General features: G+C 42.0%; 1 protein-coding gene across 22 annotated transcripts in view; it reads right to left on the bottom strand.

Moving 5' to 3' along the window:
- LOC135099804 (titin-like) overlaps positions 1 to 23387 on the bottom strand; it is an 88124-nt gene that overhangs the window by 30147 nt on the left and 34590 nt on the right. For 20 of the 22 annotated variants that reach the window (XM_064002353.1, XM_064002345.1, XM_064002348.1 and 17 more), the window contains 4 exons: positions 21298 to 21402; positions 8210 to 8340; positions 7474 to 7586; positions 4213 to 4281 (listed from right to left, as the gene is read on the bottom strand). In XM_064002353.1, coding sequence (XP_063858423.1) covers positions 4213 to 4281; positions 7474 to 7586; positions 8210 to 8340; positions 21298 to 21402 — 418 coding nt within the window. The remainder of the gene's footprint in view (positions 1 to 4212; positions 4282 to 7473; positions 7587 to 8209; positions 8341 to 21297; positions 21403 to 23387) is intronic. The other 2 variants (XM_064002335.1, XM_064002340.1) reach the window with 2 other exon arrangements.

Here is a 23387-nt window from a genome sequence, read left to right as displayed (position 1 = left end):
CTCCCTCCGTGTCAGCTGCCAAGAGGAGACCGCGGGAGGTTATCAAAGCGTCGGGGAAGGACCGGTAGCGCTATACAGGGACTGAATGAATGGCAGGCTAATTTCTTTCTTTGTACATTAAAGCAAGGGGGAAAGATGACGGACAGGGGAAGAAATAAAAAAAAAAATATGAAACTACGTAATCCTGTCAGTTCTTAAAGCGAATAAAGAAGCGTTTGGGATTAATGATGAAGCTTACTTTATTTTATTTATTAACATTTTCAGTCAGACCTAATTAAATAACCCTCCGTTCTCTCTCTCTCTCTCTCTCTCTCTCTCTCTCTCTCTCTCCCCTCTCTCTCTCTGAATGGCGTGATAAGAAATCCGAGCAATAATATAACGCAGAGAGAGAGAGAGAGAGAGAGAGAGAGAGAGAGAGAGAGAGAGAGAGAGAGAGAGAGAGAGAGAGAGAGAGAGAGAGAGAGAGAGAGAGAAATACGTTCGAAAACAATATGAAACATCTTTCTTTTCGGCATTAAACATATCGGAAAGGAAAGAGGCGAGACAAACACAAATAATCAAATCACAGTTTTAGAATGTGCAAAAATTAAATCCAGCAGTTATAGCAAGAGGGAAATCAAATACGCAATCTTGCATCGCTTAGTCTTAAAAAAAAAGGAAGAAAAAAATGAGAAAAAACGGTCCCACCAATAAATAACAGCAAGAAGAAAAAGAACCAGACTAAGTGAAGCGACTAAAACTTTCTACCAATGCGTCGCAACAACTACGGTCATATAGGGCGGAATTATAGAGTGCATAAAATACTAGTGAAGTTAAAATCAAACACAAAAAAGGCACAGTGAGGCACAGTTCAAATTTAAAATAGTAAAAAAGGTAAAAACTAAAAACTATCCACAGATGTAAACGAAATAAAAGCGCATCTACCAACACAACTAAACCAATATAATTATAAACCACGTGACTAATTGAACATAAACTGCACTACTTGAACAAATTTCCCTGCAATCTCGACCCAACAGAACTGTCAGCCAATGGCCTCTTGCTACTGCATAGTTAGAGCCAGCGAGTGAGGGGGCAATTGGAAGAGTATGGGGGGTAGATGAGGAGAGGGAACGCTAAGGGTGAGAAAAAAGAAGGGAAATGTGCTGAGGGTGAGGGAGGGGGAGACGTGAGGTGGACACGAGTGGGAAGGAGGAGGAGGAGGGGAAGGAGGATAACGAAGCGAAGTGAGATATGAGCATAGAGCAAGAGTAAGAGATGAGAAGAAGGTCAGGAAGACGTAATTACGTTCGGTGAGGAAGCGAGGAAAGGAAGGTTTGAGAAGAATGGACGAGGAAAGGGAAACCAACGTGGAGAGAAAAGAGAAGTGAGTGAGTGAGTGAGGAGGACGAGAAGGCGGAGGGGAAGGAGAAATATTCCTGCCTAGGCCGTGGATCACTGAGCAAGACGAGGAGAGGCAGGGCGGGGCTGGGCAAGGCGGGGAGGAGCCGGGTGGTGGGAGGGTTACGCTGGACGATTACTGTTTTAACGCCGCCGCGTGACTGATGCTGATGACTCCCCCGCCCCGTCAATGAGAGAGGTGCAGCGGCCAGGCCAGAGCAAGCAAGCGCTATCCGAGGCTTGTCTGTGGCACAGGAATAATTTTCAACCTTCGACAAGCATACATATGTAGAAAGATAATTGGTTTGATTTAATGCGCCGCAAGAATGAGGTCAGATATATTACAGAGGGTTAAGTATTATACGACTGTTGAGCTTATCTTTGAAATAACTACTAAGAAAAAAAAAATCCAAGTCGCAGCGTCCTTCTTATTCTTATAACAGTATCTTTAAAAAGTCAATATTTCAAGGACCCCGAAGCAAATTAACTAAGTTGAAAGCTGTGACTATATCAACTGAGGCGAGGCGATGATCTATGTAAATTACGTAGTTCCTCAAATATCGTGGAACTGAGCGACCGCACTTATTCAAACGCCGTCATTCCCGTGATGTGCTGCCATGACTCATTCACTGTCAGTGCGTTCAGGAAGTCACAAGTGTCACGGGTAATTTTCAGCCAATTTCCTGCTGCTCTCTGCCTCTCTGTGACTTGCCATGACCTGACCTCGCTGACCGGTGACTGTGGGCGGGCGACTCTCCATCATACCTGTAATTACCTGCCGCCGTGGCCAGGAGGGGAACAGCCGCCTTCCCTCTCCCCCCTTACAAACCCCATTCCCTCGCCAGGACCAGCCATTCTTGCTATACCAGATGTGTGTGTGTGTGTGTGTGTGTGTGTGTGTGTGTTTGGATGACGTCACTTCCTGGACTGGTGACTCATGAAGCTGTTTCACAATTTTACTCTCTGGGTAGTAAACAGGTAAAAGCGAATCGTCGTGCTTCATGTAAGAGATTGGTGGCGTTCGTTACTGAATCAAAAGACCTCAGCAGACCACGCAGCGCTTTGACAATCTGCGTCCATTCCACAACTGTCGTCCGTGTGGCTAACTGGTTTGCTTTTTTTTTTTTTTTTTTCGCGGACTAATGAGTTAAACGCATCTGAGACAGGAAGCGGACAAACATGAAAAAGCTAGTTACGTCTTTTTATTCTGGCCAATAGGCAAGGCGCGTAATGTCCGCTTGGCACGACAGACTGCTGTTACTGGCGGCTGTACCAACGCGGCTCATCGTGCACAGCCTGGGCAGCGGAAAAAACAGCAATTACAAACACACGGCATGGACCGCCAGCCGCCAGGTTACCGAATGATCATCTGCGTGGCGGCTGCAATAAATAATCAGAAAGCTCTGCGCTGTTCCTCACAGAGTCTGCGCTGCACTGGCTCTTGGCACTGCACACACCACCTACAGGGACTGTCTCTCCCCTCAGACGCTGCGTTGGTCAAGACAGCGGCACATGACAGACTACCGCAGTCCTCTCGTAACATAATCCTACTTCCTGATGATTTACATGCACGTATCTTTCCCCGCCTCCGTCACAACAGGCAGTACTCTCCCACTCCCACTTATGACTAGTACATTGCCACTTACAAGAAGTAACGGGAGTGCCTTGAGTAAATTATTAGTTTTCCTTTCTCTCAACTCCTGGAATGCGGCGAAAAACCAAATTAGCACGTATTTTCTTCCTCCCACGAGATGGAATGCAATAAGAAACTAAAGTAACACTGATTTCTTTCCTCTCAGTTCCTGGCATGCAGCAAGAAACCAAAAACAACAATGATTTTCTTCCTCCCAGTTGATGGAATGCACCGAAAAAACTAAATTAACTCGGATTTTCTTCCTCTTAACTGCTGGAATGCGACAAGAAACAAAAAAAAAAAAAAAAAAAAGATTTTCTTCCTCCCACGTGATGGAATGCAGCAAGAAACTAAATTAACTCGGATTTTCTTCCTCCCAGCTGCTGTAATGCGGCGAGGTACCAAATTAGCTAGGATTTTCTTCCTCCCAGTTGATGGAAGGTGGCGAGATGGACTTCACTCAGCCTGCAGCAGAGTGAAGCCACCAGTTGCCAGACGGTGCCTTGACAAACGTCCTCATGCAACATTACCTTCACACATTAGTCTGCTGCTACACACACACACACACAAGCACGCACGTCCCTTAATCGGACTAATGGGCTGTGCTCCAACTAATGTATGTTTTTAACGAATGATAACGAAAATAAAATACTACACACGTACAACAGTCACGTGACAGATCATAACACTCCATGCACGTCAGGAAAACAGTTAAAGAAAATAAGTAAAATATATCACACACTTCTTGGGCGACGCAGCAACACATCAATTAGTAAAACAACACCAAAATTCTACAACTGATTAGTAAACACTTCAAAACACTTCACATTAGTTAAAGTGGAGAAAACATTATGTACTTAGCGAAAATACAGTGACAAGTTAAAACATCAAATTGCATCATAACTGGAAAAAAAAATAAAAATAGTAAGTCTGTCGCTACCAGACACTCAAAAAGTGACACACCAGTAGTAGTAGTAGTAGTAGTAGTAGTAGTAGTAGTAGGAGGAGGAGGAGGAGGAGGAGGAGGAGGAGGAGGAGGAGGAGGAGGAGGAGGAGGAGGAGGAGGAGGAGGAGGAGGAGGAGGAGGAAGAGGAGGAGTAGAAATAATAGTAGGGCCAGGAGAATAATAATAAGTAGAAGTAGTAGTAGTAGTAGTAGTAGTAGTAGTAGTAGTAAGGAAGTGTTGACTAGTGACTCACATCTGACGACCCCTTCGGCCAGTTCCTGAGGCTGACTCTCCAGCACGATGAGTTTGGGTCTCCGCAACACTGTCCGGGTGACACACACTCACTAACTATCTCTCTCTCTCTCTCTCTCTCTCTCTCTCTCTCTCTCTCTCTCTCTCTCTCTCTCTCTCTCTCTTTTATACACTTTACGTTCTTGACAGCCTAAAATGATAATAATAATAATAATAATAAAAACAGCAACAACAACAACAACAACAACAATAATAATAATAATAATAATAATAATAATAATAATAATAATAATAATAATAATAATAACAACAACTACAAACCAACAGCTGTTTCACGTTCCTTGCATGTATGTGTGTGTGTGTGTGTGTGTGTGTGTGTGTGTGTACTTGGATGTGGGTGGTTGGGCGAGTGAGTCACCCTATACAATTATTAACCTTGAAATTCCAGTATACACACACACACACACACACACACACACACACACACACACACACACACACACAACCTGTCTGAATTGAACTAAATATACCTATATAAAAACGCCCTCTCTCTCTCTCTCTCTCTCTCTCTCTCTCTCTCTCTCTCTCTCTCTCTCTCTCTCTCTCTCTCTCTCTCTCTCTCCCCCCTACCGTGTGTCATAACTCATCCAGGGATCAACACACAGATCAAAAGAGCAGCTCAATATGCCACACGCACGTAAAATCAAACAAAAGTCTTGCAAATCTATCGGTGCTTGAGTCGTATTAAGATGAAAAGGGTAAGGCAAGACGAGAGTCTCACACGCAAAACAGCACACATCTTACGCTATTTGTCCTTCATTTATGTTTTTCGCCTTTTTTCGTATGGATAATATCTCTATGGCTTATTTTCGGTCTCAATAGGATTTTTCTTACTCTGATGCATTAACTTTTATCTATATCCTTGATTTTTCTCTCATTTTTCAGTCTAAACTCGATAACGTTTCTCTAATGCTTAAATTATTATCGTTGTCGTCATATTATCAGTGTTTTTTTCAGTCTTCAATTTTCTCTCGCTCATGCATGATTTATGAGAGTATTGACCAGTCATTCTCATTATCACCACAAACGAAACAACTGTTTCGATTCGAGATTCTGAGATGCGAGGAATGACTCAGATGTGCACACAAGACACTCCAAGCAACGCCCGGGATCCTGATGCTGCTGGTGTGAACTATAAACACAAGCAGCTCGCGACGACCCGGTAACGCAACACTGACACGCGACCTGGCCATGACAATAACACCACCTCCAAACACACACACACACACACACACACACACACTGGTGTCAAAAATGCTCTAACACTTGAACGCGAAAGTATGTACAAACAAATCACCTTTTTTCCTTGATTCAAGATTGTCACAAGCGCGTGAAAATCGAAACTTGATCTTTTAAGCTTTTTTTTTCACATTAGCGGCACGGGTTAACATATAACGACATAACACAGGTAGTGGGTGTAATAAAGGCGCCTGCAGGTGGGCAGGAAGGACAGACAGACCAGGTGTAGTGGATGTGAGTTAGCCAGCCAGACTGCACTCTTGTGATAACCTGCTGAGGTGCCAGACACCACCACGCCGCAACGCGATGGATCCCAAACATTAAACTAAATATTCCTCGCCTGACGAGTGCCATTATTGCTTCCCTTTTTCTGCAACATCAATAATCGCCATCACTCTGGAGATAATCAGAGCCAAGACTCCGCCGTTCCTTGGGTCAATGATCACAAGAGAATCCTTCCAAACGTCATTTAAGTTTTACAAAAGATCGAGGAGTTATTTCAGGATCAAGGTGGCCTGGCCGAATCTTCCTTCACATGCGTTTTGGGGTGAAATACTGACTGACTGCTGGTGACGTCACAGTTTTCAGAAGCATCACGTGACTAGCCTGGGCTGGCTGGCTGGCTGACCGTCACGCTATGAGGAGTGGTGAACCTTGAACCTACGTAATTTCGGATAGTGAACCAATTAAGGGATCGGTTTCCAGGTAGTGGTTCGAACTCAAACATTCCATTGCGCTGAATCGGTAACAAACTAGTAGATTGGTTGACTGGTAGATTAACTTATTGAAAGTAACGGACATGGCAACACTGAGATCATATGCCGCCGTGAACGAATGGATGGAAAATTACGACACCTGAATTCACCAATAGCAGCAGCAGCAGCAGCACCACCACCACCACCACCACCAGCAAGATTAAAATGCGTGACGAGAACCCGACCTTGATTCCATTTAATGAACTTTTTTTTTTCTTCCCGTGGTCCACTTCTTTTAATCATTATTTATTTTTTAGTATTCCAGTCAATGGATGGCGTAGAGAGAAAAAGATACATGGGCGGTCGATGTTCTGTCTGCGTCAACATCAATTAAAACGCAGCCTGTCACATCATCATCATCATCAACTGACCGCTAGCTGCCTTAATATGAATTCACAGAAAGCCGCAGACAATGTAATGAATCTTTTCTTTCATAATTATCTGACGCAGTGCAAATATTCCGCAGAACACACACACACACACACACACACACACACACACACACACACATACACACACACACACAGTCCCGTATGCATGCCTAATACCACGAATTAATCACGCAAATAAATGAAAAAGCCCACGCCTAAGCTTTCATTGAGCAGACCAGCACGCCAAGGGCAGAGGCAGCCTTGGGTGGGCGGGGCGGGCTTGTCTCATTCATTCATGGCTGTGTGGATGCAAAAAAATTGCCCGCTTACACCCACGTAAATAAAAACAACAGTGAATGAACGAATAAATAAACATGTAAACAAAGAATTAATATAACAAATAAGGTATGGAAACTTTTAAACAAATAAGTTTTTATAAATTAAACAAAAACAATGACAAAATAATCATTGACACAATAATAACAATAATAATAATAATAATAATAATAAAAATAATAATAATAATAATAATAATAATAATAATAATGAACGAAGCCTACTCCAAACGTTCTCAGACTCCCCACCACTGCAATCAGAACCTCTATTACTACAATATTCGCATCTAACCATCACTCATCACATCTATCACCCGTTCATCGCATCAAGGCATCGAAATACACCAATACCCACCAATAATACACCAAGGCACCCAACAGCTCCTCAACTCCTGTACCTCCTTGTTCCTAGATAGCCAGCAACACTCGGTCACTCACATCAAGACACCCAGCAACTCAACTCTTCCTGTGTTTTTCTCAATAGACAAGAACAGCCACTCACATCTCTCCTTGCGGGCTTCGTCTGGGTCCTCCACCACCACCTTAGGCCTGAAGAGCTCCTTGAAGTGAGGCTTGCAGTACAGGACGCCCTCGTGACTCTGGTACGTCTCCAGCCTGCGACGAGAGAGGGAAAGAGGATCTGAAGAGGCTAGTATGAAGATTCTCGTAAACTTGTATTCTCTAACGTTTTGTCTAGGCACAGCTTTCAACAGGCTCTAGTGGATGTGTTTTCATGATTCTCGTTGGTCTCCAGCTTACTCCAGGAGAGGGAAAGAAGGGAGCTTGAAAAGGCTATGTAAATCGTTAAGGGTGGGAAGAAAGGAGAGAAGATAGGAAGGAGGGAGAGAAGGGTGGGTGGGGAAGTGGGATTAAGGTATTTTCAAATATTTCGTCGTCTTATAGCTCGAATACTTTTAACAGGCAAAAGTAGAAGTTGCTGCAGGTTTTCAAGGGTGTGTTCATGATCCTAGCGATAGTTTAATCCATTCGGTACTAAACAAATTTTTCCCCATCTTCGTTTCGTGCATGTATCCATCTTTTTTTTTTCTTTTTTGACATTTACTTTGGCATTATACAGTATTAATGTAGCTTACAAAAAAAAAGTGTCCAGGCTTTTTTTTTTTTCTTTTTTATCACAGGGCTTTGAGCGACCATATGAGTGAAAGTGTTTGCTGAAGTAAATTCCATACTGAGAGAACCCAAGTTAAGTCAGCCTTAGTATTCGCCGCAACACTCACGTCAGGATGCAGTTACACTCCTTGCAGCGGAAGCAGTTCTTGTGCCAGGCCGCCTTCTCCGCCACGATCTTCTCCATCTGGAACACCTGCTTCCCGCACTGCCGGCACTCGCTGGACACCTGGGACACCTGCTGAGAGGAGGACAACCGAAGCAGGTGTTAATGAGGCCTCACGGGAAGATCAGTGGGTCAGGAAGGCGAGAGGGAATGAAAGATGGGAAAGCTGATAACTCGCTTGGTCTTCAGAATGATTCAAATATTTATACAAAATTTCAAGGCTAGGATAAAAGGAGGGAAAAGGAAAAAAAAATAAAGAAAAAAAATCTAATGAAAACAAGCTCTGTACAGAAGTACTGATCAAGTCGAATATCTATGCAAAACAAAAGAAAATGCAAAAACGAACACTTGAATCAAATAAAATAAATATACAAAGTAGAAGTATTTAGAGAGTGGGAATGAGTAAAGAGGAAATGAGGAATAAGAGGGTAGAAAAGCGAAGAGGAGGAATGAGAGGGAGGGAAAGATGTGAGGGTGCAGGGAGGCTTTGATCTACGTATAACATAAACACATGTAAACTAAATGCTAAATGGATGTGGTTAATCAATCTATCTATCTGTCCATCCATCCAGCTAGCAGGACAAAGGTTTACATACGTACCTGTGGACGCTTCGACATCTGTTAGTTCATATTACTTTTTGGAAATTGGTCAATTTATGTACAAGTATATGTTTATTTATATCTTGTTATATCTACACAGTGGCTTGTACTTATTAATCACCTTGTTAGTTGTTGTCATTAGTACGTGGAAAAATTGTTACATCTGTTGTCATTAGTACGTGGAAAAATTGTTACATACGTCTGTTAAGAGAGAGAAAAAAAAAAAAACGTAAAGATATTTCATTTTAGATGCGTAATGAATGCATGAGTAAATACATCAATTGATAAAGAAAATCGCTTAATCACACGTTTTGAGTTTCGTCTCGCGTGACTGATCTGACACAAACGCGATGGAAAGAAAAAGAAAAAAAAAAAAAAAAGAAAAAAAAGTCACCATCAACAAACAGGCCAACAGGGACCGCCACGTGTAGAACTGATGGCTTCCTGCAGCTTCCCTTGTGTCCTCGTGTTCTTGCGTTCCTTATTATATACATAAACAGTTCCGCTATGATTTAAGTTTCTCGTATGTATCATTGTTAATCGTTTATCGCTCTCCTTTCTTTCTCTTTTGTTATTATTTTGTTCCTTTCCCCTTTCCTTTTTCTTAGTACATTTATTTCCTTCCCTCTAGAGCGCAGTCATGAACGAAAGCGCAGCCGTGCGGATCACTACAATAGCTCCCTTTTCTTTCTCTCATTGTTATTATTTTTATTCCTTTATTCCTTCCATTCTTTCTATCTTTCCCTCCCTCCAGAGCGCGGTACTGACAAAAGCGCAGACGAGCGGATCAGACAAACAATAAACACTGGACAAGCGCAAGAAACAACGGGATTAACACGGGGAGGTAAGGATTTACTGGCTAGGTCCGTTATTAGCAGCGCATTACCGGATTACAGAGGTGTGCCGGATTGCAAGGCATGAGTCACGGATCAGCGGCGACAGAGGGGCGAGAACGCGTGATCCTCGGTAAGCTTGGATCAGTTAAGGGAAGGGAACGAAGGCGAAAGGAATGAAGGTTGTAAGCGTAAGTAGATAAAGTGAAGTGTTGGGGGTGGTGGTGGTGGTTGAGCAGGAGGAATAATATTGATAAGAAATGCGTAACTGAGGGATATACTTGACAGTAGTGAAGGATAAAGAAGAGGAGGTGAACGAGGAGGAGGAGGAGGAGGAGGAGGAGGAGGAGGAGGAGGAGGAGGAGGAGGAGGAGGAGGAGGAAAAAGTGCGTAACTAAAACACATAACTAAAAAGCGAAAGGTGAGGATGATGAGGAGAAAGAGAAGGAAGAGGAGGGATAAGAAAGAAATTGTGTAACTGAATAGGGCATAAATATGTAGGAGGAGGAGGAGGAGGAGGAGGAGAAAGGGAGGGAGGGCTGTAAACAATGTTGGAGGTAAACAAGATCAAAGCAGAATAACGCAGGTCAAGGTTTGAGGCGAATACTGAAGGAAGGAAGGAAGGAAGGGAGGAAGGGAGGAAGGAAGGGAGGAAGGGAGGGAGGAAGGAAGGAAGGAAGGAAGGAAGGAAGGAAGGAAGGAAGACAAGGACAGAAAGATGGAGAGAAGGATGGAATGATGAGGGAAACGAAAAAAAGAATAAAAAGGAGGAAGAACGGAAGGAAGGATGGAAGGAAGGAAGTGGAGAAAGAAAGGAAAAGAAGTTGACTATGAAAAAGTGAAAGTGAGACGGAAGAATGAGAACAAGACATTAATTAATAGAAAATAAATTATGAGAGAAAGATGAAGAAAAAAATAAAAAATGCACGATAAATGAGAAGAGAGAGAGAGAGAGAGAGAGAGAGAGAGAGAGAGAGAGAGAGAGAGAGAGAGAGAGAGAGAGAGAGAGAGAGAGAGAGAGAGAGAGAGAGAGAGAGAGCGTGTCGGTGGATCGTAAACTTTCTCCCTTCAAGGCCAGGAAGGGAAGGAGAGGAAGATAAAAGAGGGAGAAAACGGAAGGGAGGAAGGAAGGAGAACATTATGAGAGAGAGAGAGAGAGAGAGAGAGAGAGAGAGAGAGAGAGAGAGAGAGAGAGAGAGAGAGAGAGAGAGAGAGAGAGAGAGAGAGAGAGAGAGAGAGAGAGAGAGAGAGAGAGAGAGAGAGAGAGAGAGAGAGAGAAACGGAAGCAGGAGGGAAGAAAACAAGGAAACGGAAGGGAATGCAAAATAAGATGATGGGAAGAAGAGAAATAATTATGAAAGAAGAGAGGAAGGTAAAAAAAAAAAAAAAAGATGGAAGATTGAATTAAATCAGAGGACGTCAGTAATGATGATGATGGTGAGGAGGAGGAGGAGGAGGAGGAGGAGGAGGAGGAGGAGGAGGAGGAGGAGGAGGAGGAGGAGGAGGAGGAGGAGGAGGAGGAGGAGAAGAAGGCAAATGCATATAAAAGAATAAAAAAGAGATATGAGAAAGAGAGAGAGAGAGAGAGAGAGAGAGAGAGAGAGAGAGAGAGAGAGAGAGAGAGAGAGAGAGAGAGAGAGAGGGAATGGCCGGGAGTTAGACAGCAGCCAACTCGAGTGACACATAATGATAGAGAGGACCAAGAGGGGCAGCGCTAGGTATCACGGAGACTCTCAGGAAGACACACCAACATTCACAAAACTCGTCCCTCTCGTGCTGCGCCGTGATGAGGTTCTCCATACAGAGGGAAGGAAGGAACGAGGTAGGGAATCAGACGCGACTCAACACACGAAGGACTGACGTCTGTAAATCTTTCTCTCCGTTTTCTGAGCGAGTGTCATATGAGGAAATGCGTGAATCGTTGGATGGGTAATAGTTCAGTCTCTTTCTTGTGCAAGTTGGTGGATGGATAAATTGTTCCTGAGTAATGTAAAGTTTTCGCACTCTTGAGGAATGAATAGATGAATGAATTAATTACTTGGAGTTAATTCGGTCGATGATCTGCCTGTTCAGTTTTGCACACACACAGACACACTCGGCGCGCGGGCGATACAAACACACACACACACACACACACACACACACACACACACACACACACACACACACACACACACACACACACACACTATATCAAATAAATAAAACAAAGTAAATATAAAATGAATAAGCCAAAACAAAACAAAACAAAACAAAAAAACAAAGGTTAACTTAACAGAAAAACAAATGAACAAACAGGAAAGGCTTTTAAACGTATAAGAAGATTAACTTCACGTAATGAAAAACAAGACAACAAGTAAAAACACAAAAAAGAAAAAAAGGATAATTAGAAAAAAAAAAAAAAAAATTGAAGTATGAAAAAAATCGTAAGAGACAATATTACAATAATCATAAAGCGTAAAAAATCAGCTGAAATAAGGAAAAGAAAACAAAAAATCGTAAAGAAAGTATCTTAAAGCGACGAAAATCGGCTGAACCTGATCTAAAAATAAATAAAAACACCACTTTAATCAAACATAACACCTTAAGAGAAGCAAGGAAAGAGAAGCAGAGAACAAGAAGCGAACCCTGCGGGACACCGACACCTCAATTCAACATGTTACTTACTCTGTCATGCTTGTCCAGGAGAGAGTACAGAGGGAACGGGTCCACCGCCTCCTGCACCACCACCAACACCACCACCACCACCACCACCACCACAGCAGGAGTGCACACAGGTGAGGGGAGGCAAGGTACACACAGCAGGACCGGTGCACATGCGGGGGTAGAGGCACGCACATACACACACACAGGCATGCAGACACAGGAAGCCGCGAGAGAATGGGGGGAAGAAATAAGCTGGTTTAGTTGGTGCACATGACTATACGCACACACAATAATGCGTACATGAGAGAAAAGTGTACATACAAAAAAGCAGGCGAGTGTAGTTTTGTTAATAAGGCTAAATCTGCGGTGTGTACACGGCCAGAATGTACACACACGGGCTGGAGGTGAATGCGTTAATCAGTGCGCACACACACACACACACACACACACACACACACACACACACACACACACACACACACACACACACACACACACACACACACACACACACACACGTATACACATATAGGTAACTGTGCCAGGCGATATGAAAAGGCTTAAATTACAGAAACACACACACGTGTGTGGCTGAGAGAGAGAGAGAGAGAGAGAGAGAGAGAGAGAGAGAGAGAGAGAGAGAGAGAGAGAGAGAGAGAGAGAGAGAGAGAGAGAGAGAGAGAGAGAGAGAGAGAGAGAGAGAGAGAGAGAGAGAGAGAGAGAGAGAGAGAGAGAGAGAGAGATCCCATAGCCGTAGACCCAGCAAGATGCAGGTCAGGTGGTCAGGTCACGCCAGCGGTTGCGTGACCTGAGAGGAGGAAGGACAGTAGTGATCTTCCCGCACGTGACCCACCTCCAGGTCACCTCCCAGGGGTCAGGTCAAAGTGCGACGCAGTAAAGTTATGGAGGTATGATGTATTGCAATGATGGACGTGTGATGGTGTTGGTGATAGTAGTAGTAGTAGTAGTAGTAGTAGTAGTAGTAGTAGTAGTAGTAGTAGTAGTAGTAGTAGTAGTAGTAGTAGTAGTAGTTGTTGTTGTTGTTGTTGTTGTAGTGGAAGGAGCGAGAGGAATGACATTCTCTTCTATCTGTATTCTCATCCTAATCTCTTTTCAAGGGGTACATCAGTGTGGTAGACGTATGTATGTATGTATGAACTACCACCTCCACTACCATAACTATCAAAACAGTAATAATAACAACAATGAAATAATCACCGGCGTTTCGCGTGCAAACTTTAATAATGCAGGTGAGGAAGGTTAATCGTCATCAGCAGGTGTGATTAACGAAGGTAAACACAACCAGGTGGCACCACCACCACCATAACACCACCTCGGCTCCACGGCACCGTCGTCAGGAGCACCTCAGTACCACATCACCTTATCATCACTTCAACACCACAACACAACATCATGGCAAAAACTCATCACCTCAACACCACACCATCACAAAACCTATTCATTACCTCAAAATCACATCATTACCATAAAACCTGAACCTCACCACCACTCCAAACCAGTGCCATCACCACAACGTGTGTCAAAAACTAATCATCTCAACACTACATCACCTCATCATCATCTCAACTCCACAAAACCGAGTCACCATCTCAACATTAACCACACCACCACAAAACCAGAACCTCACCACCACCACATCACCACCTTGTCAATATAGTCACTCCGTAAGACACACAACACCAGACTCCAATCTCTCTAATCTTCACGTCTTCCCTTGATTTCCAGGTGACGTGCCAAGTGGAAATTGCAGCCCGGGTTTGAAGGAAAAAGGAAGGAAGGAAGGAAGGAAGGAAGGAAGGAAAGAAGGAAGGAAGGAAGGAAGGAAGGAAGGAAGGAAGGAAGGAAGAAAGGAAGGAAGGAAGGAAAGAAGGAAGGAAGGAAGGTAAATGGGATAGAAAATATATAAACGAGATAGGATGAACCGGACGTGACTTTTCGGAACTGTATATTGTGATGGTCTCCTTCTTGGAATTAGGGACGCACGCTGAAATTATGGGTTGGCCTCTCTCTCTCTCTCTCTCTCTCTCTCTCTCTCTCTCTCTCTCTCTCTCTCTCTCTCTCTCTCTCTCTCTCTCTCTCTCTCTCTCTCTCTTTTCAGATCCTCAACTCCATACTTTTACTTTTTTTTTTTCTGAACGGCTTATCCTTTATGTTAATTTAGGGAGGAGGAGGAGCAGGAGAAGGAGGAGGAGGAGGAGGAGGAGGAGGAAAAGAAGAGGAAGAGGAAGAGGAGGAGGAGGACAATGCCGTTGTCTTTCGAGGGATCCACAAACACGCAAAAGAATGTTCTTCCTCTGCGCCAGAGAGAGAGAGAGAGAGAGAGAGAGAGAGAGAGAGAGAGAGAGAGAGAGAGAGAGAGAGAGAGAGAGAGAGAGAGAGAGAGAGAGCGGCGGTGTTTATTCAGCATTAGTCACCTGTGTCGTAATTATTGAGGTGAGTCACGTGATTAGTCAGCCTTAAACCACCTATTTCATTGAGCACGGGTACCGGACAGTTAAAATTGTTAGACTGCTACTGCTACTACCATTACTGCTACCTATGAAAACCTCAATAACTACTACTACTCGTACAATATAAACCCCAGTAACTACTACTATACTATAAGTACTACACTACTATACAATATTATGAAAACCCCAATAACTATTATTACATTACGAAAACCCAAATAACTACTGCTATATTATGAAAACCCCAATAACTACTGCTACTACTACTACTACTACTACTACTACTACTACTACTACTACTACTACTACAGCTACTACTACTTATGAAAATCCCAGTACACTATTTACTACTACCTATGAAAACTCCAATAACTTTCATTACAGCCTGTTGAGGTGAAGACGCCCAAAGGTTTAAAAATACGGACTATATATTAGTATGGAGACTACCACGTGTAGGCCTGCTGGCTTCTTGCAGCTTTCCTTGTCCTCGTGTAGTCTCCCCCACATACGGGATAAAATGCCATACGCTAATGCAATACCCACGTTAAGTTACCGGACATGTGTGTTAAAAATAAACTTCGCTTTCGAAGGTCACGACGAATCTTGAATGGAAAAAAAAAGAAAAAAAAAATCCAGTAGTCGGTAATTTAGCGGCGGTGATGGCGGTTGTGGTGGAGTTTCCATCACTTTAATAGTAGCTGTGCGCGGCAGGTACTCCGGCGGCTCGGAAAATAATTCGAGGCTAAACACAGAGGCCATTCCGACGTTAATTACTGCTTTCCTCCGCGCCCTACACGCTTCACGCCACGCCGCGATGCAGGAATGCCGCCAAGGGGAAGGGAGGTCACTGGGGCAGGAACTGTAACTTTTCTTTTTTTTTATGAACGGGGGAGAGAGGGACAGGAAAAAAATAAGAAAACAAATAAATTACTTTGACAAGTTAAGAATAATAAATGTAGACTGCTTGATTATCTTGGTTCTACATACACTACCATCAATATTATGAATCTTTATGAGCGAGAGAGAGAGAGAGAGAGAGAGAGAGAGAGAGAGAGAGAGAGAGAGAGAGAGAGAGAGAGAGAGAGAGAGAGAGAGAGAGAGAGAGAGAGAGAGAGAGAGAGAGAGAGCGAGCTTACTCTGGCAGATCAAAAACGACAAATGCTATGAAGACTGCTCGATTATCTTGATTATGTGAATACTTTTATTTGTTCGTCGTCCTTTTCTTTCCCAAAATCAATTCACGGTATCGTTTCTCTCTTCTCTTCCTACACTATTTGCTTGTTTGACTGAATAAAAGCTTCTCGTCTTTTCTTCCTCAGACCCAGTTCACGATACTGCTTCTCTTCTCTCTGTACACTGTTTGCTTATTTAACTTAATAGGAGTTCCCCGTCTTTTTCTTTCTTAACTCCAATCCGTGACACTTTCTATTATCTTTCCATTTCCTATTATCTATCGAAACTTTTCTTTATTTGAATGAAAGCTTCTTCTCCTTTCCCTAGCGCACTGCATCCCGTGTCGCTCAATCTTGGATCACGTAACATTTCCTGAGTCCATGATTCCCTTCAGAGTTTAACGTCACGAAAGTGCAATTATCATAATTCTCTTTTTAATTAATTAACGTCAAGGATTAAAACGTGTAATGCAATCCTTGTACAATTCATCACGCATGCTGGGTAGTTTTTTTTATTTTTATTTTTTTATTACATTCTTTAAACTTGATTACCGACACGCCGCAATCAACTCGAGTAGATTTGGTGTGATTTTATATCAGTTTCAATTACAAAAGGAGTGAAATAAATGAGTGAATGTCAGTCTGTCTATAAATGTTTTAATATACAAGTGAACTATGTACCATATCTATCCATCTTTAGGGCGTAAGTAAATGTAATAAAGCGTAATCTCTTTCTCTCTCTCTCTCTCTCTCTCTCTCTCTCTCTCTCTCTCTCTCTCTCTCTCTCTCTCTCTCTCTCTCTTCTCTCAAAGCAGCAGTAAAAAAAAAACGCACATAGAACACATTAATTTATGGAAAAAAAACTATCGAAGAACACAAGACAAACCGACGAGAGAGAGAGAGAGAGAGAGAGAGAGAGAGAGAGAGAGAGAGAGAGAGAGAGAGAGAGAGAGAGAGAGAGAGAGAGAGAGAGAGAGAGAGAGAGAGAGAGAGAGAGAGAGAGAGACACACAAGAACGAGACGTGGCATTGTCCATCACAAAAATGACTCTGGGAACTAAATTGCACCAGGAAGTCATAACAATGGGACGAGGGAGGAACAGGGACTGTGGTCGTGGTGGTGGTGGTGGTGGTGGTGGTGGTTCATAAGAAAATATCAGATTTTGCTTTACTCCTCGTCAGTCACCAGTGGCCATATGAATACTAATTCTGGGGTACTGAGACACTGTCAGTTTTATCTACAAGGAGGGTGCAGCGTTAGTGACAGTGGTGATGATGGTGATGATGAAAGGGACAGTGACAGTAATAATGGTAGTGACAGTAAAGGTTATAGCGACACTGTCAGTTTTATCTACAAGGAGGGTGCAGCGTTAGTGACAGTGGTGATGATGGTGATGATGAAAGGGACAGTGACAGTAATAATGGTAGTGACAGTGAAGGTTATAGCGATGGTCAAAGCGTCAGCGGTAGTGACGATGACAGTGAAAGTGATAGGGCCACGGCAGGGACGCGAGAACATGCATACTATACTTTATAAAGACGAGAAATTGTGCTTTATAAAGAGAATAGGTGAGAATATCGTATAACACGAAATGAAAGAAAAAGTCTTTTAAAGCATAAAAAAAAAGTGCCTTAAATACCTTAAATACCAACGGATACAAACTAAAGAAAAGTGCCTTATAAAACAAAGTATGAAAAAAATAAAAAAAAGATTTAACGAACAATGGAAAAAAAGAAAGAAAGAAATACCTTAGAATACGAACGGATGAAAAAAAATAAGAAAACCGTCTTACAAAACGAACCATGAAAAAAAAAAAAAAATGCAACAAACGATGAAAAAAAAACTTCCTTCGAATGCGAACGGATAAAAAAAGAAAGAAAGAAAACTGCCTTAAAAAACCAAATATGAAAAAGAAAAAAAAAGGTCCAACGAACGATGAAAAAAACAACTTCAGAATACGAACGGATAAAAAAAAAAAAAAAAAAAAAATATATATATATAATATATATATATATATATATATATATATATATATATATATATATATATATATATATATATATATATATATATATATATATATATATATATAAAACCGCATTATAAAACAAACTACGAAAAAGAAAAAAAGAAAAATGTAACGAACAATAAACAAAAAAAAGTGCTTTAAACGTAGGGCGAATTAAGAAAGGAGGAAGCAGCAGGTGCCTCATTCAGCGAGCGACAAGATGCATATACAGGATAACAGTACCCTCCTCTGATGGACAGTTCGCAGCAGCTCCTTAAACAGCTCGGCAAACATTATCACTCGCATCTGAGCAGCGGCGTGTTACCAAATGAAGAAAGAGGCTGAGTTAGGTTACATTAGGTTAAGGCTAGGCTAGGTTAGCTTGACACTCTCTCTCTCTCTCTCTCTCTCTCTCTCTCTCTCTCTCTCTCTCTCTCTCTCTCTCTCTCTCTCTCTCTCTCTCTCTCTCACGTGACTTTTACTACGCCCATAAGGCAACTATCCCTTTTCTCCCTGTTATTCTTCTCCTCCTTCCCCAATCCTTCATCTTCTTTACCCTCCACAGGAAGTCTCTCTCTCTCTCTCTCTCTCTCTCTCTCTCTCTCTCTCTCTCTCTCTCTCTCTCTCTCTCTCTCTCTCTCTCTCTCTCTCTCAAAAACAGCTAGGATCATAAGCCAGAATTTGCTCTCATTCTGAAGGAAACTGTGTGTGTGTGTGTGTGTGTGTGTGTGTGTGTGTGTGTGTGTGTGTGTGTGTGTGTGTGTGTGTGTGTGTGTGTGTATCTCCTGTGCTCACCCAACGCCACTGCGGCATAATTATTATACATTCCTTGGACAGAAGATGAAAAGCAAGCTGTGTGTGTGTGTGTGTGTGTGTGTGTGTGTGTGTGTGTGTGTGTGTGTGTGTGTGTGTGTGTGTGTGTGTGTGTGTGTGTGTGTGTGTGTGTGTGTGTGTTTGGGAGGAACCGAGCATAACTGCAGTACTTTTTGCTCTCTCTCTCTCTCTCTCTCTCTCTCTCTCTCTCTCTCTCTCACACACACACACACACACACACACACACACACAGAGCATAACTGCAGTACTTTTTGCTCTCTCTCTCTCTCTCTCTCTCTCTCTCTCTCACACACACACAGCATAACTGCAGTACTTTTTGCTCTCTCTCTCTCTCTCTCTCTCTCTCTCTCTCTCTCTCTCTCTCTCTCTCTCTCTCTCTCTCTCTCTCTCACACACACACACACAGCATAACTGCAGTACTTTTTGCTCTCTCTCTCTCTCTCTCTCTCTCTCTCTCTCTCTCTCTCTGTCCGGTAATTCCCCGTGACCCTCCTCGCTTTTAGTAATTAGTGTCCCATCCATTGCCACGCACACGCACGCACGCACGCACACGTACACACACACACACACACACACACACACACACACACACACACACACACACGTGGAGCCGTCAATATAAGGGAAAGAAAAGAAAAAAAGGGTCATTATAACACTACTCTGACCCAGATTTTTCCCTGTCTCCTCGGCCCCCCCCAATCTCTCTCTCTCTCTCTCTCTCTCTCTCTCTCTCTCTCTCTCTCTCTCTCTCTCTCTCTCTCTCTGATCTTCTTCCCTTTCCCTTTCCAACTTCCTGAGAGAGAGAGAGAGAGAGAGAGAGAGAGAGAGAGAGAGAGAGAGAGAGAGAGAGAGAGAGAGAGAGAGAGAGAGAGTAGCGTGCAAGGTGAACCTCAGCGTTTTATTGTAGAGACATCAACTCTCACGCACACCATCACACGCACCAAGGCAGGGATCGCGACACACACTACACTGGCGCATCACACACCACACACACACACACACACACACACACACACACACACACACACACACACACACACACACACACACAAACCAGAAAAAAGAACAGCTCCCGTCATCAAATTTATGTAAAAGTTGAAAAAAAAGACACTGTAAATAATCCCTCTGTCTCCCTTCATCAACAGCAAAGAAAATAAAGAAAGAAAAGGTTACGATTATAATGGAGTAAACATAAATGTGAACAGCTCTGTCAACAAATGAAAGTACAAGTTAATAAAAACGGTAAATACTTTTTTTTGCTCCCACATCAACATTAATAGCAAATAAAATATGAGAAGAAAAGTTATGGTCATAATTGAGGCAAAAAGTTTTTTTTTTTAATTCCTACAAGTAAAACGGAAACGAGAACAGCCCAGTCAACAAATTAATAAAAATAAAACTGTAAATAATTTTTTCTTCCCACCCGTACCAACAATAATAGCCAAAAAAAAAAGAAAGAAAAGAAAAAGAAAGGTTGTGGTTATAATGGAGCAAACAGAATTGAGAACATCTCCGTCAATAAATGAATGTAAAGGTTATAATAAACACGGTAAATAATCTACGTTTTCTCCCACATCAGTAAAAACAGCAAAGAAAATAAAAGAAGGAAAGGCTAAGGTTAAAACAGTCAGAGAAAAGAGTGGGTTTCAATCCGACGAGCAAACTGAAATCGAGAAAAAGTAGCAGTCAATAAATTCATATAAAATTACAAAGAAAACAATGCGAATATGTGCTTTGTGTGCTGTAAAATTAGACACCGAAAATTAGGCGTGTACGTAATATTGCATTTCACCATACAGGAAGCGGTAACCATTCAAATTAGAAATACCGGTGAAAAAGCTCGAGTCGGCGCTGTTCAGTGAGGGTAAAAATTAACCAGATATTAATATGAGTAACCAAACAACACAAACACCCAACACACACAACCCGGTGCTGGTTAGTGTCCTCATTCCCGTACAAAGGATGGTGACGTGTTAGCAACCCAGAAAACACCTTGAAAAAAAAAAAAAAACACTCTAAAAAACACATATACACTGCTAGTGACGTGTTAGCAACCCAGAGAAATTTTTTTTTTTTTTAAACAAATTAAGAACCATACTTTGACAATAACGTGTTAGCAACCCAAAGAAAAAAATAAAGAAAAAACAATAAAGCCACAAGGTGTTAATGACAAAAACATCGCCGAGCCTTCTGTTGTTGTCGTGAGCGAGGCAGCGGCTGCGACTGAGGCAGCTGCGGCGATGAGGCGGCGGCGTGGCGTTAACACATTAAGAAGCAAAACCACAAAAACTCGCTAGCCACATCGCATCTCGTGTATCCATAACCACGCACAGAGGAGTCTGAGCGTGGAATGCACACACCGAGCGGCGAAGGGAGGGATTGCTATATTACTATTATTTATGGTTTAGGTGCATGGCGTGCAAATTATATATGCGTTAGGCGGCACCAGAGAGATTTAGCTTATTTACCTTGGGCTTTTCAAACTTGCTCTTCATTTTGGCGGCATCGAAAGAGCGGACTCGAGGCCCCACGTGCTTCTCAAGAATGTCATCCCTTTTTTGGTACGCTGCCTTCTACTCCGGGGAGATGAGGAGGAGAAGGAACAGGAGGAGGAGGAGGAGGACGAGGACGAGGAGGTCACGTAAGGGAGACAGAAATGAAAGAAATGTGATAAATATGGTAAACAGAATGCAATACGTCAAGAAACGGGAATAACAGTAGCAAGAATAAAAGAAAATATGGGTGAAATGACAGTCCGCTGAAGAGATGGATGGCAAGGAACGGTAACAGTGTGTATCAGTTTAGCAAAGCATGTTATGTCAGTTTCTTTAAAGGTGTCAAGAGAGTGTGGCGTGTTATTTGTGTCGGTTCTCTCCTTTTTGCTCTCGTCATGGTGCAGGTAACGTGTCATTTTCCTGTCGTGGAGGAAGTGCGAGGGTTGTTTTACGTGAGCGAGTGAGTGTAAGCTGTGTGCCGGGGGTGAGGATGAGAGAGGATGGACAAATGATGTAAAAGAGCAATGAGTCAAACTAGTGAATGAGTGAATGAGTCAGTGGGTGAGTGAGTGAGTGAGTGAGTGTAAACTGTCTGCCAGTGGTGAGAATGAGAGAGGATGGTTATGTGACAGGGTAAAGAGTCAAACTAGTGAGACTAAAAAGAATTAAATGAGTGAAGGAGTGTATGCAGAGTCACATCAATGAACTAGTGTAAACTGTGCGCTGGTGGCGGGAATGACGGAGGAGATACAAGTGGTGCGATAATACTGAGTCAAATTAAAGTCTAAATGAGGGAAGTATTTGCAAGTGAAGTGAGAAACTAAGACTTACATGGGAGTTTGACATAGAAAATATTTACAGTTTCCAAACAAGGCTACCATAAAGGCAATGTTTAGCAGGGTCTATTACTGTAACCTCGAATAAAGACTACAGCAAGTACTTCAGCAACTGACACAAAATTTACAAAAGAAGACAAGGACAATTTTCTTAAACTAAACATCTTATAGAGCAGGAAGCAGACTATAATAGCTGTGTATGCATATATATATATATATATATATATATATATATATATATATATATATATATATATATATATATATATATATATATATATATATATATATATATATATATATATATATATATATATATATATATATACATCGATCTTTGGAACATTATCAAACCTTAACCCATTATCATACTACAGTGAAAAAAAATATTGTACTTTAATCCCATCATCATAGTGCAAATCTACGGCATAAATCTACGTGATCTTAACAGTAAAGGAGCGCTGCCGAAGACGAAACGGTGATCATGCATCTGTTTTGAACTCTACATTCAGAGCTGAATTAGTATACGTTTTTTTTTTTATTTCTTATTGTTTTGTTCGTCTTCTGCGACGCTCGAGTGGCTCTGTGGCAGCAAATAATAACAATAACAACAATAATAATGATAATAATAATAATAATAATAATAATAATAATAATAATAATAATAATAATAATAATAATATAATAATACCAATAATAACGACAATAAACCAAAATCTTCTAATCGCAGACCATTAAAACCTGAAAATAAAGAAAACTTTAAAATTAATAAATATGAAATACAGGAATTAAGGAAGAAAAAAAAAGTATTGCAGCATTCCATCATAAGTGAAGATAAGATAATGAACACACACACACACACACACACACACACACATGTAACGCACCTCAAAAATGTGTTCGAAAAAAAATAAATAAAAAGTACAAAAAAAAAAAAAAAAGAAAATCTATTAGACCACATCTCGTTTTCATTTCCGTGCAAACCAATTAAGAAAGACCCTCTTCGTTGACACTCAGAACCCAAGGACCAGAGCAGCCGGCCACTCAAGCCCTGATTAATACAAGGTAATTGCCGGGTCGTGGACAACAAAGTCGTCCTTCGAATATACGGTAAATTTGGCAGCAATTTCAATAGGTTACAGAACTGACCGTTGGGGGCAAAAAGAAAAAGAAACGGGGGGGGGGGGCTAAGCTGTATGTATGGATTCCTTTTTGTGTGTGTGTGTG

The sequence above is a fragment of the Scylla paramamosain genome, chromosome 4 (assembly GCF_035594125.1).
Source record: "Scylla paramamosain isolate STU-SP2022 chromosome 4, ASM3559412v1, whole genome shotgun sequence".
NCBI classification, from domain to species: Eukaryota; Metazoa; Arthropoda; class Malacostraca; order Decapoda; family Portunidae; genus Scylla; species Scylla paramamosain.
This window is presented reverse-complemented; position numbering and strand designations above follow the sequence as displayed.